Genomic DNA, 15,303 nt, shown 5'->3' with positions numbered 1-15,303 from the left:
TAGCCCGTTGTTTCGTCAACATTTGGTGTTGTCGATTTTACGGATGATATCCCCTTGTCCACACCTCTGCTCTCCTTTGAAGTCCCGAACCGATGCCACCATCAAAGCCGCAAGAGGCGAAATTTCGTCAAGTAGTTGCCAAGAGAACATCCATCATGCGGCCCCGTTCCGTCAGGGTGAGTGAGCGATCCGACGACCAGTTTCTGGAGAGATAGCCATGAAGTACGGCAAAAAAAACGAGTGGCGCGGTCTTCCTAGGTTCCACACGTCTCTAACCCGGAAACAGGCATCCTCAGAAGGACAAGGCAGAATGAACCCCGCGTCGACGGAGATAAAGTGGGCGACGGGACGGGATGAATGGGAGCACCTGGGACCTGGCTGGGCTTGAAGTGGCCCTGCTCTGCTGTCCGACGAAGGGGAGAGTCACACAACCAAGGCAAGGCTGGAACACTGTGCTCGCATCAAAGTGTCATTAATTCGTTTTCCTGGGGTCGGTTCGGCCGTGGGACGATCCGCTGCAGTATCGGCAGAGATCATACAGGCACCACAACGGCCGGGCTTGTTAGAGACACGGGAGCCTCCTAGACGGGCCGGGTGACCTGGGTCGCGTCGTCGGTCCACTGCGGGTGGGGGGGCTAGAAACCCGCCGCGTATCCGACACGGGAGCTCAGAACTCCGGGATGGACCAAGGCTGCCCTCCCGGGACCGAAACGCAAAAACCGGGCGCGCTCTATTTGCGGTAGTAAATCTGTATTTGCGAGTCAGTGATGGCCGATCGTGGGGGCTACCAGGTAGGCAAGGGATCACATACCTTCTTGAACTGGAAGTGCAGTTGCAGGATGCCCTACATGTCAAGTCCACGTTAGTATTGCGGGCACTGATTCGATTGGAAGTCTACGTCGCACAAGTCTCATGCGAGGGATGACATCAGGGAGCTCGTTGCACCCGCGCCGTGAAGGTGGGGGGGCGAACCCGACGCGCTAAAGTGGCGCGCATTTGCTTCAACGGATGGATGACTGACATCGGGCCGCGAATTGGGCCCGAGACACATGTGCGGCCCCGGATCACCAGGCCGCATGGCAAGAGGCACAGAAGCGTGGTAAGAGAAACATGGAAACGAGGAGAAGGATGCAGGACAGGACCGGATGCAAAAAAGACGGGGCGGGGAACAGATAAAAACAGGAAAAGCCGAAAAGAAAAAGAAGAAAAAAAAGTGAAAAAAGGAATAAGAAAACAAAAACGGTAAATTAAGCTCATACCTTGTCAAAGCTACTCTTGAAGCCGCGCTCTTTCTTTGCGCTATAATCCCACTCTCGATCCACAATACGAAAGGCGAGGTCCTCGTATGGCGGCCCGGCAATGAAACGGATGAGGCAAGTATCCTCCTTACCCGCGGGGGCGAACGATTCGCCCTTGCGACGCCCATGCTCCCTGATGATCTTGAACGTCGGCGCCTTGGTCTTGTCGAGGAGGTCTGGATAAAAGATGTTGAACCGGTACCCTTGAACCACCTTGGGCGGCGGATTGTCGTGGTCGTAATGCGTTTGGTTGTACTTGTTCCATTCATAACCCATCTGCACGCGGTTGAAGTACCGGGGTTTGCGAGGCCGGTACTTGTCGGCCCAGAGGGGCTTCTGGCTGCCGGGGACAACTTCTTCTGCGGTAAAAATCTCCTCGCCTTCGCCCACTCCACGGGCAACCTCTCGATCGTAGAGGGCCTTGGTCGCCTGGGAAAAGTCACCGTCGTTGGCTGAGGCAAAACGGGCGGTCCCCGGAGGCGGCGCGGTGGATGCGGTAGATGGTACGCTTGGAGCTCCGGCTGTCGAACCGGCCGGCCGGGCCACGGCTTTGGAAGTTCCCGATGATTGAGCATTGTTGGGGGCCGCACTCGAAAACCCATCAGACGCTTCCAATGCCGCTGCCTTCTCAGGGTCGGTCTCTCGGAGCAGCTCGACGCGGGCTTCCTTGATCGCCGCGCATACCTTGTTGAGCTTGGCCTTGGCCTTGTAGACCAGCAAGCTCTTCAGAAGCTCCTCCCAGTAATCGGTATCGATCGGCTCGTTGGACCGAAGTTTTGCCTTGATCTGCTTCTCCAATGCCTCGAGTTGCTCGAGTGTCTTGGGACTCAGAATGCGGTCGACATCAGATGCCACCGAGGTCACGGCCCGCCCTTCTGGCCCTTGTGGTTTCAATTTCTGGCGCCGGTCTATGCAGAGAGAGAGCAGCGCTGACCAATACTCTTTGTTGCGGTCGTTGTGTTCTAGCGTGTCGTACGACCGGATGTCCTCCTCGAGCTCTTGTAGCTCGGCAGCGTTGAGGCCTTGGAGAACGGCCATAGGCGCGGGAATCCGGATGTGTGCGTCTCCATCGTCGTCGTCGAAGCTGTCGCGATCGGAATCGATGAAGCGCAAACCGAAAGCGAGGTAGTCGATGGGCTGGGCGCGCTGCTCCCGCACTCGGATGTCGGCCTTCTTTTTGGCCTGCTTTAACACGAACTTGTCTTCGTCGGCAATGAATTGTTCGGATTGTTGGTCTTGCGTGAGATACCTGCCGGCAGCGGCGGCTGCTGCCGTGTTGGCCTTCGCGGGTGGTGGTCGGGACGGCTTCGCGATTCGATTCGACGTGTCGTAGCGCGGAGCTGTGACGTCGCGGTCTCTGTTCTTTGTCGGCGGCTTCCAGCCGTTGATCATTGCTTGCCTTCCGGGATCCATGGCAATATGGCGATAATGTCTTGGGTTTTTCTAGGCCGACAAGTGTGTGTTTATGACTGGACGGATGGAACTGTTGGTTACTGATGGGAAATGTCAAAGCGGTCAACTGAGTTCGAGGTTCGAAGTCCGGGGTTGAGATTCTGCCTGAGTGCGTGCCTGAAAATTAGCGTGGGGTAATGCGAAGTCCGCTGTCACGGAGGGTTCCATTCGCTGCAAGCAGCAGCATCCCGCGATCTGTAGTGGGGTCCGCTGCTCCAAGTTAGCGGATTCGAATCCGCCCAAATTCAACGAGACAACCTCAATTTCGGCCGCCGTTCCTGCGTTTGCTGTGATCAATTCATCCCTCCCGTCATCGTCCATTCGCGTCTGACCGACGCCATCCCCACGCATCTCTTCGAAGAATCGATTGTCCGCGAATCCTTACCGCGCAGCCCCGACTACGTTTCTTACGCTTCATAATGCCGCCGTAGCTCGCCGAGCACCGCAAGCGATGCCATGTACAGCATCGGCAACCAGGGCAAAATCATGCGCAAACTGCTAGGCAAGCCGACCGTCGACTCCGCCCACGATGTGCATACCCCGGGTGCCGCGGTCACCAGCTCGCCGATAACTCCACACTACCGCCCGACCGTGTCGCAAGATGTCATCCACGAGGCAGGCGTGCCCATTGCTTGCTTGGATCGCTCACCCGATGGCCGCTCGGCGGTGCTCGCGGGACGCCATGTGCTCAAGACGGTCAATCTCGACGGACTTGATGTCACCGAGGGCATCGACCTGCGTGCCTTGATCATCGCCCAACCGTCCCAGCGCAACAGCATGCCGACGTCGGTTGCGGACCAACTCTCGGTGAAAGCCGTCAAGTGGGGAGAGCCGCAGGGCAAGCAGGTCATCTTCACGGCCGGGACCAGCGGCAAGATCTTCCACTACGATCTGGTACGCGCGGGGGCTACAAGCCTGGGTTCGCCGGTCGACTGCGTGCAGATCCGCGAGGACTCACGGCAGGTCAACGCGCTCGACATCAATCCACACCGGAACTCATGGCTGTTGTCGGGCAGCCAGGACGGCATCGTGCGCTGCTTTGACGTCCGACAGCCGACGCAGACGCGGGCCGGCGCCACGTTCCGGTCCATCCAGGCGTTCAAGTGCAACGCAGACGCGGTGCAGCATGTTGAGTGGAACCCGCGCGACGGGTTTCTCTTTGGCTGCGCCACGGAGCAAGGCTTCGTGCTCAAGTGGGACATGCGCAAGCCCAGCGCACCCATCCTGCGGATCAAGGCTCACGAGAAGGCGTGCACGGCGATGGCGTGGCACCCAGACGGCGTCCACCTGGTCAGCGGGGGTATGGATAACAAATGTAGCGTCTGGGACATGTCCAAGCAGGACAAGCGCCAGAAGCCGAAATGGACGCTTTCGACACCCGCTCCGCCGGGTACGCTGGCTTGGAGGCCCGGACAGTGGTCGGCTACGGCTCAGGGAAAACGAGCCTCACAGCTGGCGGTCGCATATGATGAGACCAGCCAGAAGCGATACGGCATCAATGTGGTGCACATCTGGGATCTGGCCCGCCCAACGATGCCCTACAAGGAGGTTCAGCGGTTTGACGCGTCGCCCAGCGCTATGCTGTGGCACGACCAGTATCTCTTGTGGACGGCCGGGCAGGACGGCGTGTTCAGTCAGTGCGACATCTCCTTCGCGCCCAAGGTCATTGACCGGCAGGCTGTGTCGACCATGGCCTTTTCCCCGCGAGGTGAAGTATTGATGCTGCTCGACGAGCGAGCTCCTCCTCCTCGACTTCGACCGCACAACCACCACAGCCACCATAACCAGCATCACCCTCACCCGCAGCATCATTCTCATGAACCGCAACATCATCATCCTAATCATCCCGTGTTACACCATGAAAGCGACGTCGCGGCTGTCACATCCTACAGTCCGAGCCCCACAACCCCCCGCTTCAGCGTAAGCCGCAGTGACTCCGAAGATGACGCGATCGGGAGTTTCATCGGGCCCAAGATGCGTGGGGGTAGCCGGCGACGACGGCCCAGCACCCGGTCCACAGCCACCTTGAGTACCACACCCCCCGCTGGTCCTACCATGGAGGAGGTCATGTCTCTGGAACAGACCATCAAGGCCACCGGGACGCACAAGCCGCAGCAGGCCATGGCCGTCGGGCACGTTCCGGCCGCGGCCAACGTCGACCTGTACGGCTACCTCGCTGTCAACTACCTGGAGGCTCTTTATCGGGACCTGCCCTACACTGACGGAGCCGGGACGCTCCCCGAGAGGGTGGCCGTGATTCTCGAGCACTACGCCCGGGCGGCCGCCAGTGTGAAGCAATACCGCCTGGCGCAGACGTGGCGCATTCTGGCGTATGCGGTTGACATGCTACTGCATAGGCGGGCACAGTACCACCTCGATCGCCGCATGGACCGGCAACATGACGCGGAGATGAAGAAGAGCGAGGCGAAAGCCAAGGCTAAGGCTAAGGCGCTGGACAAAGTGTTCCACCCCACCCCGATCCAGCCGACTACAGCGACATCGGTGTCGGTGATCGGGGAAGAAACGCCCCGGAAGGTGTCCTCTTCTCTTGTCACTTTCGACAAGGCACTCCATCCACGTTCGCTACTCGCTGAAGAGTTTGAGAGCACCTCCAACGTCCCCACTCCTGTGGCACGGCCTGTGCAGGATAGCCCTGACGGTGTCCACGCACGACTAGAGAGGGAGCGGGGGAGAAAACTGACCCCCATCGTTGAGCCGGAGAGCTTCACCCTGCCCCCCGCCGTACACCCAGGACCCCCACTAGCTGTGCGGAAACGCCTCGATTCCGTACCAGTTTCCGTGGTCAGTCACGGTAGCGAAAACACGTACGCCAGTACCGAAGGATATGATTTTTACGATACTGAGGCTATGTTAGATGGGCCGGATGATGTTATCAGTCCTCGTCCAGACCCTACCCAGGTTCACGATTACACGGGACACGGCTCGTCGCCCGGTCTTCCTCGTCGGCCAATACTCCGACAGGATTCGGAGGAGAGCTATGTCCATCTGTTTGCCATCACGGACGAAAGCAGGCGGTCTACAGCGCGTACCGTGTCGTCCGAGGGTAGTTTGGCTGCGGATTCTGTACGAATTGGTGCTCCTGGTGGCAATACTCAACACGATGGAGGAGAGGAAGATGTTGAGTTTGCGAGCCGGATCCGGGGCGAAGAGATCCACGCTTCGCCGGAGCGAGTTCCACTTCCTCTGCCGTTCCGGGCCATGCTCGGGAGAACGGACACCAACATGACGAACATGACGAGTTTCACCGATGAACACCATGCCATCACGCAAACCACCACGGACAGCTTTGAGTCGCCGTACGCTTCTCAGCACGACGACGATGCGGTTGTAGTAAGCTCGCCCTTGCTAGAAGGGGAAAGGGAACAGGAATTGGAAGATCGCTCTTCCTCGGACTCACCTGTCCTATCCCCACACACCAATGACACATCGCCCTTCATCGTTGAGACAGACTATCTCTGCTGGCCCGACGATGCCCCCTTTCCCTATCCCATAGACCCCGCATCCGGCTTCTCCGCTGTGTCGTCTGTTCCACTACAGCCATACCCGCTGATCGCCCGTGCCCTCGCGTTTGAGGCCAAATCTTCCGCCCTCAATGCCTCAGCCATTGTTCTCCTACTCAAACCGCTCCTCCCGGACGACATCATCGATCACTACCAGGCCGCCGCCATCTTGCGCCAGCACCATGCCCGCCTGATGAGCATGAAGCTGTTTACCGAAGCGGCACTCCTGCGGAAGTTGTGCATGAAGGGCTGGCCGGGCGGTACGCTAGCGGACTGGGGAGTAGACTACCCGGCGGTTTTCACCGCAGCGCAACAAGGCGTGCAGGCCAGTTTCTTCTGCACCTCTTGCCGCAAACCACGCGAGGTCGACCGATCCGCCGCCTCAATCGAGTCCGTCTGGCAATGTGAGCGCTGCCGAGCCGCCATGGCCGGATGCGCAGTCTGCGGGGGCCGAGACGTCATCATCCCGTCGTCCTTCATCCCCCTTCCATCATCCTCTTCCCCATTTTCCGAAGAATCACCCTCTTCGCCTTCCACCACCCCACCCCTCACCACCTGGTGGTACTGCCCAGGCTGCGGCCACGGCGGCCACGCTTCCTGTCTCCAATCCTGGCACGCCACACTCGAAGCGACCGCGTCCGACTCCCACTACCCGTATTCCCCTTCCTCTCCGCTCGAAGACCCGCCGCACGCCCTAAGCGACCCCTCTGACGGATGCTGCCCGCTCGACGGCTGCGGCCATGCCTGCTTGCCCAGTCGACGTGCGGATCTCGTGTATGTGAACACCGGCGGCGGAGATGGCAGTCTAACACCGTTGTATTACCGCTCTGATGAGCCGTCGTCGGGGCGTGGGGGGTTGCGAGAAGCCACGCGGGCGGCTATGGCTAAAGCGAATGTGGCTGCGGCTGCTTCTGCTGCTGCTGCGACGGCGGCTGCGGAACGAGGGGTCGGTGCTGCGGCTGAGGTGGGGAGCCATGTGCTGCCTGGGATGGGAGAGGGGCGATTGCTCGGAGATGAACTGCTGCAGCATCAGCAGTTGCTGCAGAGGGAACAAGTGCCTCTTGGGGACGTTGAATACGGGCCTGTTGGTCTGGGGGCCAGTGGCGCTGCGGGTATGACTACGGCTAGTGGTGCGGGACTCGGATTCGGCGGTCCGTATCATCATTATGGAAGTGGAAGACACCCGGGTTCGGTGCGTAGTGATGGGCATGATATCCCACAGAGCAGAGCGGTGGAAACAGTGCGTGAGACACTAGGGGGTACGGTTGGGCTGGGGGTAGGAGGTGCTAGTGCTGGTGTTGGCGGTGGTCTTAGCGGGGCGAGAGTAGGCACGGGGATATTGAGTTCGAGTCCGGGTAGGGGAGGGATTTTGGGGGTCGGGAATGAGAGGGAGAGGAGGAAGAGTGTCAAGTTTGTTGCTACTGATGAGCGGCGTTAGGTTACGGTGGGATTGATGTTTGGATCTCTGGTGTTTCTTGGGCGGTTTGATCGTTCCGTGAGTTTGTCTACCTAAGAATTTACATGTGCCGAATTCTAGCTGCAATGGTGCCTGGTGTTGGGGAAGTCAAACAGAGCCATTTGGTAACCGCTGCATCCTGTGTAGCTAGTCAACAAGTTGAGATAGTGTCCAAGGTATTTGGCCGCGACGGCCCAATCGCAGAATATAGGCTTGGGGGGTATTCAATTAAAGGGGCCAAGTAAACCTGGTTAAGTTGCATCAATGATTATGCCCTCCTCTCTGATCTACCATTCTAGATTCCTTCTTGCCTTCGATCCATAACCTAGGTAATTTGGCTCTCGGGGGTAATTACAAGCCATATCAATCCAAAGACATTCACTCGCGCGCTCAAAGGGAAACCGCCTCCCGGGCGATGAAGTCTGCTTTAGTCAAGTGCGACCAAGCCAAAATGGGACACGGAGAATGCACCAAATTTACTCAGCTACACTTCAGGGCTCCTTCCCCAAACCTGGTTACTCGCTTTTTAAATGAACTGTGACCGGATTCTCAACATATCACTCAATCCTTTCTCTGGCGCTTCTTCGACTCCTCCGGCAGGGTCTTCTCCCCAGCCAAGATAGCAATGACCGCCTTCACGTTTTCCGTGTTCCTAGCCTCGTACCATCGATGTCTATCGAGTTTGAAGACGTCTAGGGCGGAGAGCCTCGGCCCGAGCGCTTGAGATTCTGATGTAAGTAATTTATCCATGCAACAGGGTTACGTATCAAGACCAAGGCAAGTAGAAAGGGTTGACTTACTAAAAGTGCCTGTCGGTGCAGTGGTTATCGCCGGGGCCGGCGCTGGGATGACAGCGGTGGACTGCTTTGCGACGGGTGCCACATTGGTCGGCAGCGGAGTCGCGGTGTCTTCTTGCCTTCCTGGTGACAAGACTACGTCCCGATCCTTGGCCATACCGCCGTTGGCGTCACGGGACCGCCGTATATGGAAGTCAGCGTGTGGACCACTTTTCCGCGGTTTCCGTAGCACACGTTCTTTGGCGGGGGGCGAGATGGGGGACAAGGCGACAAAGGAATCCGGATATTCCGGCAGTAGCACCACAAAGAAGCACTGCTCGCCTGGCTCTAAGTGGTCTTCGTAGTGTATCCCTGTTGGGAAATACTGGTATTGATAGGACCGACAGGTGGCGATTTGGGAATTGGGTATGTCTCCGGGACGGGGCTCTGCTTCATCTTCCGAATCATCCCTGATATTCTTCATCGTACACATCAACCTGTCGGCACGGGCTAAGGCAACGAAAGGGTTAGCGGGATTTGGGAAGTCAGGAAAGCTCCGTTATAAACAAAGGAGGAAATGAAACGAAGAAGGAAAGGCGCAAATGGGGGGAAAGGTGACAAGGAAAGCGGAAAATAGGACAACGGGGGGAGAAGGACTCACCATCTTCTGCGATCAAGAAGTTCTCACGCCGGTGGGGGCATCGCGATGCGCTATGGCACTGTACCTCAAAACGGAGTTCGAATTCATTCGCTAGATGCTTTGTTCCCCATATCAAGGTGAACTGCATATGCTTGGTCCACTCGGAGCTGGGGTACATTTCTGGTTGCCCAATTCGGAGATACGTGAGCAGTCTCTGATCAGCGCGGCTGACTTCCAGTTTCCTTCCCCACTCCCCCGTCTGAGAAGCATCATCCTCGAACACATGGCACGGAAGCTGCTCCAGGGCGTCGGCAAAGAGTCGTTTCACGGTATGGACGGCGACGTCCTCGAGGAGCCAGTCGGCTGGGAAACCCATCGCCTCTATGGCGCTGTCGTTGGAGAGCCACCGCTCATGGACCCGAAACAACGCCTCCGGCTCGGAATACAACAGTTGGAGGTGGAGCCGACCGGCTTGGACAAATTGGATGGTTATTCCGCTTGTCTTGGGACAAGCACGCAGGCAAGCGCGGAGCAGGCGATGGACCGACTGGGCAAAAGCAGACTCCAACTCTGTGGCTGCAACAGGCGGTGCGGTGATAAAACGACGGTGTTCTTCTTCTTCGGCGGTGCGAACTAAACCGTGCCGGCGTAGGATAGCCCAGTATGTGTCCGTCAACTGGACCCCTTCGCATCCGAGCCCTTGAATGACATGTTCGAGTCTCGGATTCTAATCAGATCACCAACTCGTTAGCATTATTGACAGGCATTGATTGGGCCTTGGTTGGTTCGATAATCGAAGATATGTAATAGAGATCGTCACTAATATTTACCTTGGCCAGGTCCTCACTGCAATAGTACCACTTATTTGCAAACTGAGCGCCCCCGAGATACGTTTTCAGCCGACTTGCCGTCTCGAAATTCATGTTGCTCTTTGCACCCGCGATATCGGCATACTTCGGCTCTGTGGTATTAAGCAAGGCGCTGAGCTCCGAAACCATCTCGGGCTTAACCTCCAGCGCCTTGCTCCAGACGCCGAGAATGGACCGAGCCTCTTCATTCGCGCTGCCCACTGACTGCCGCTCGCGGTTTGTGTACCCACGAGCGAAGTTGTAGCCGAACTGAAGCGGCTGGCTCGTGATGCTAGCCGACCGACCGGGAAGAGACTCGGAGAGCAAAAGTCCCTTCAGATATATGCACCCGCGGAGGTCCGGGCCTGTAAGAAGATCGCCGGCGTCGGTCGAGATAATGGCCCCGTCTTGTGCGTTGTGGAGGAATAGCGCAGCCTTGGTCCAGGCTTCGAAGTCGTTTTGGCTCACGGGACTCCGACACACCGGAGCACCCCGTTCATTCAGGCCCCGGTGAGTCTCCCCAATGACGAACTGTACATCGCGCCCCGGGTGGCTCCCAAAAGGGAGCAGCGTCCGTTGGCTTAGCCGCGTGGCCTGATCGGCGGCCTTTTCGATGGCCGCGGGCGACATGCGGTTCAGACGAGCCACCAGCCGGCCACGGGTACTGAAGTTAAACTTCCAGTTGAACCCGCCCGAGCGGCATCGAACGCCGTGGTTCTGCATGCCGCGCATGAGGACGAGGAGAGCAAGCTTGAGACCCTCGCCATGGGCCCCGGCCTGGCCGTCGTCGTGTGCCTTGCTCGTCCCGCCGAGGTCCAGATGCCAGGGCTGGAGGGTGGCCGACCGGTTCGTTATGTTAACGGTGCCTTCGCCGTTGCGGCCTTTGTAGCGGATGTAGCCGAGCCATTCCTTGCTGTCGTCGTCGGGTTGGGTGCGTAATACTTTGTACACGATTTCGGTGTCGTTTCCCGATGGCTTCTCCTGCCGAACGACGCAGAAGTCCCGTGCGTTGAGCCTAAAGGCTTTGATGATGCCGTCTCGCCTAGATGCTCACAGAAAAGCTTAGCATGATGAAGACGGTAATGATCAAGGTCGTGGGGGGTGGGTGCGAGGTTGGGAGTGAGAAAAGGGTCAGTTTGCTAGGGAAAGCGAAGATACCAGTTCTGCACCAACTCACGGAAAGCTTCTCTCGGCGCCCAGTTCGTGTAGTTAGCGTGAATAGAGAAGGTGATAGTCTTGCTTTTCACGATTGAGTCGAGAGTCTCGTCAGCGTCGTGCTCTTCCTCATCCGAGTCCCACGGCTCCTCCTCCCAGACGCGGTGGTCGGTGGTAGTGGTGGCCATAGTACCGCAATGTACGTAAGTTGGTTGGTAGTAGCCGTATTCAACGAGGGTGGCCAGTCCGCCGTTTTAACAAAATAAAAAGTGGGAGGAGGTAAAGCCAAGGTAGGACAATCTATTTATACCAAGAACTTGCCTTGCTTGCCCAGGCCATCGCGGCAAAAATATAGGGGTTGGTGGATGGCCACAGTTATCCGATCGCCGCCGTGAAGTAGATTACAAGGGGAGCTGGATCTGGCCCCATCAAATACGCCACTGTTTCACTCTCAATCTCATGGTACTAGTACTCGACACACGACGGCCAATCAATGATACTAGGATGCTGTTGGCATACATACACCGGCTCAGCAGGCCGGACAGCAAGGCTCTCGGAACGACGTCCGCGCGTCCCCGGTGGACTTTCTTTCCTCACAAGATAAGTCAGCCAATGCATCAAGACAAAACGGGAATTTGGGATACGCCACGCCAACACCGGAGCAACGTAAAATCATTACGGCCCTGGATATCCGGAGCCTGGACAAAACAGTACAACGCAAGAGCATGGAGTGCAGTCGTTTAGTAGCCAATCTGGAAGATTTCGACCCGGTAGATTCCGATGACGAGGAAAAGCAAAAGGCGTTGTCAGGGCCATGATCGCTGCGCATAATTAACAGCTGACAGACAGACTTTTCCTTCATCACAATCACACAGAACCACCTCGCTTTCACCCCGCTAACTCTTTCTCCCGGGATGGAGATGAGCCACCCACCTGCCCAATGTTCACGTTGCTAGGACAACTGTTCTCACGTTATCTCTCCCTGGGAGTGTGCATATTCACGCTTGGGAGCATTCTGCTCAGCCGTAGCTGTAAATAATTAATTAATCAAAGTGGTTTTTCCACTGCCTTGTCACCGCATCTGTCCCGCAAAAGGAGCAGGCACCTGGCGTGTTTATGAGATTGAATTCACTCACCACTAGAGAACCTGATGCAAACCCTGGTATGATAGCGGTGTATTGTCCACGTGCATGCAACGTGATAGAAAGACGTGTGATAGAAGACGCGTGATCTCGGGCGGAAGCACTTCTAATGTACGCGAGTCTGGCGTAGTTTTGGGGATAAAAGTTATGAAAACCCGAAAGGTTTCGGCCCGCCACGCAAAGAAGCTTGACATTCAGGATAGGTGATAACAGTCTTCAGGGCTGTGGTTGCAGATATCAACATGATGTCAATGTTTTGTTTATTTTTTCCTCTAACCCTAACCCTCCTCACCCCCCTCTCTATCCGCTTCCCGCGCCGCCTTCCATGAACCGGCGGTTAACGATTGGCTCAACTCCCACAAAGCGACCCCAACAGCAGCCTTGGTCTGTCGCCAATACATCCACCCTCGAGGCCAACGATGGCCTCTTTCTCAGACCATCCTTACTGCCCTCACCCTCCGCACAGCGTATTTTTTGAGCAAGCCAGCTTAGGCGCCGTGATCCGGGCCGGCAACCTGCTGCTGGCTGCCTTTTTTCTCGAGGGATTATAAAACCCTTCAACCCTTTCTTCGCACTTCTTGACCTCCAAAACTACTTTTCTGGCATTGCAACAATTGACTATTCTGCCGCAACTACCATGGCCGTCCTCCCATCACTCTGCCACATCCGAGTCTTTGTCGAGACGGCGCAGCGAGGACCCCTTCCCGAGTTCGAACACCCCGACCCCAAGAGTGAACTCCCCCAGGCGGAGTCGTTTCACCTCTCCCAGGGCCGCATTCCAACCGATCCGTTGCCCCATGTGATCAAGTACATCGAGGCCCGAGCAGCCGAGGATTTTGTAATTTCTATACGCACGTCCTCGCTACCTAATCCCCGGACTGTTGGCAATATAGGCTGCCACTTGAGAATTGACGGTCGGCTCGTCGCCGCGAGGCTTGCCGTCTTCCAACGTTGTGATCAGTTGGGGCAACCAGTGTGGGAGTACCGGTTTCGGCATATCATTACCGGCAATGCCAATGACGGATATGAATTGCATGCCTTCAAGTTTACTCCTCTGGATATCGGTGAGTTCATCCAGGTTCCCTTTACTAGAACATAGGTCCGAAGTGCAATAGCGCGTTCCGTTTCGTTTGATGCGGGTGTAGTCTGATAATCACTGATCGTGTTTTCCGGTTCTAGTGGAAGATGATAACCTCTCGCCGGAAGAGCTAGCTCATCAGCGAGATCGAGCTAAGACCTGCGGCAGTGTGACACTCTCGCTCCATCTTGTCAGTAATCCCTGGGTTATGGGCCCTCATACCATGGACGCACCTCGCAGCGACCTTAGCTTCGCGGAAAAAGGACTCAAGGGCCGGGCAACGGACTCTGCAACAACGTAGGTTGATGAGCTTGGTAGTAACTAGCTTCCTTCTCCGACCCATGATGCGCTAAATGGAGCGTTTCTCTTTAGGTATATTTCACACGCACTGCCGCGCAGGATACAATCCCATTCTATCGGGGTGACGTACTCTGATCCGCAGAGACGGCCCTTCGCCGTATATGAGTTCAGGTACCGCTCGAGGAGTGAGCTATTGCCCAAACAATCACTCCCCAGATGTTATCGCGACACCAGCGTCCCACTGACAACTTTGAGCAGAGGGTCTGGTCGCAGAAGGAATTGACATCACTCCAAGGACCATAACGGATCGTGTAAATCGAGCGCAAGAACTCTTGACCATTCAGGCGGAAGCCGAGGCCCGACGGCACATCGCCCGCATACCGGGGGCTGGCGAGGTTTGTGCAAGCCATATGATTTGGTTTCTTTGTTCTGGATCTCATGCTAACAAACCGTGTAATCCAGATGCAACAGCCGGGACGAATCGTAGCCGCCGACTCATCCGACGTTGAGAGCCCGCGCGGGATCAAGCGCGAGAGAGAGGAGGACAACGACGAAGAGGATGCGAAAGCTCGAGCGGAGGGGAAGTCCGTGATTCGGTACAAAGAACGGCGTACAGAGGAAGGTCGGGTGGTAATTGACCTTACTGAGGACTGAGAGCGTTGTTCTGGTTTGGGTGCGTCGTGTTTGTTACTTGGCAGTTCTTTGCTGGAGGAGCTGCCCTCAGATTGTTCAACATGATGGACAATGGGTGGCTCTAAGAGCCTTTGGATATCGTTGTGTGGGTTGTCAGTTTGGCCTATATGTGTGGCCTTAATATGTTTGGCTTTGGTATGTGTAGCTACAGTGAGCCACCACGGCAAATGCAGTTTTTCCAGTCTTTGTTGTTCTAAGTCGCCAAATAGTTGTTCCTGGACAGCATCAAACGACATTATGATCGATGTCTTTGACATGACAAGTCGTGCGTAGCTTCTTTCTCTAGCAAAGTCCCATCTCTAATAACCTGGAATTAAAGTCACGAACCAGACGCCATTCAAGATCTGGGAATTGCCAGTTGCCAACGTCCCAATACCCTAATCGCCCTCCCGGCTGCTATGTCATGTCAGTATTTAAAGTCTTCATCTCGCTCGCCCGATCCCCAACTCATCTCTTCTATAATCCCCAAACCACAATTGTCTGTGGACGCTCCTTACCCACCCACGGCCCATCTTCCTCCCCTCTAAGCCGCTCGACTTTAACTTTTTTCAACCCCCCGAACTAGATTCCACGATTATTACCACCATCATGGTCATAATCCCTGGGATTCCCGGCCTCTCAGTGTCCATTGGGCTCGTGTCAGAGGACAAACCACTGGAGGAGTTTGAGCACCCAAACCCCGAACATCCATCCCGCCGAACAACACTACCCTGTTCAATTTTTCACCTTCCAGAAAGTCACGGCAAAAATGAGCCTCTCCCGTATGTTACCAAGTACATACAGTCTCATCCAGGCAAGGAGTTCGAATTCCTCGTCACCGTTGACCCTTCATTCCAACCGTTGAGTCCCAAAATTGGGTTTCGTTTCATGATTGACGGTGAGTTGATACGCGGTTTGACGCTTGATTTAAACGGTAAGACACTCGAGCAAGCGTGGAAGGGACG

At 56.3% G+C, this 15,303-nt stretch overlaps 4 protein-coding genes across 4 annotated transcripts; 2 read left to right on the top strand and 2 right to left on the bottom strand.

The window, feature by feature from the left end:
• Positions 1-730: 730 nt before the first annotated feature.
• Positions 731-2,711, bottom strand: C8A04DRAFT_37005 (mid region of cactin-domain-containing protein; the record flags this gene model as incomplete). Its single annotated transcript, XM_062783734.1, has 3 exons — positions 731-748; positions 812-844; positions 1,260-2,711. 3 exons carry the CDS (start codon positions 2,709-2,711, stop codon positions 731-733), a joined length of 1,503 nt encoding a protein of 500 aa, XP_062637339.1.
• Positions 2,712-3,206: 495 nt separating this feature from the next.
• On the top strand, positions 3,207-7,709 carry C8A04DRAFT_11906 (uncharacterized protein; the record flags this gene model as incomplete). The annotated part of the gene is made up of 2 exons (XM_062777139.1): positions 3,207-7,306; positions 7,400-7,709. 2 exons carry the CDS (start codon positions 3,207-3,209, stop codon positions 7,707-7,709), a joined length of 4,410 nt encoding a protein of 1,469 aa, XP_062637338.1.
• Positions 7,710-8,288: 579 nt separating this feature from the next.
• Positions 8,289-11,334, bottom strand: C8A04DRAFT_28310 (uncharacterized protein; the record flags this gene model as incomplete). The annotated part of the gene is made up of 5 exons (XM_062780599.1): positions 8,289-8,446; positions 8,528-9,013; positions 9,165-9,870; positions 9,974-11,033; positions 11,150-11,334. 5 exons carry the CDS (start codon positions 11,332-11,334, stop codon positions 8,289-8,291), a joined length of 2,595 nt encoding a protein of 864 aa, XP_062637337.1.
• A 1,591-nt stretch (positions 11,335-12,925) lies between these two features.
• On the top strand, positions 12,926-14,320 carry C8A04DRAFT_28309 (uncharacterized protein; the record flags this gene model as incomplete). The annotated part of the gene is made up of 5 exons (XM_062780598.1): positions 12,926-13,352; positions 13,468-13,663; positions 13,739-13,851; positions 13,925-14,061; positions 14,129-14,320. The coding sequence occupies 5 exons, from the start codon at positions 12,926-12,928 to the stop codon at positions 14,318-14,320; spliced, it is 1,065 nt and encodes a 354-aa protein (XP_062637336.1).
• Between the last annotated feature and the right edge of the window lie 983 nt (positions 14,321-15,303).

This window comes from Dichotomopilus funicola, assembly GCF_033296635.1.
Source record: "Dichotomopilus funicola strain CBS 141.50 unplaced genomic scaffold C8A04scaffold_28, whole genome shotgun sequence".
Classification (NCBI taxonomy): domain Eukaryota; kingdom Fungi; phylum Ascomycota; class Sordariomycetes; order Sordariales; family Chaetomiaceae; genus Dichotomopilus; species Dichotomopilus funicola.
This window is presented reverse-complemented; position numbering and strand designations above follow the sequence as displayed.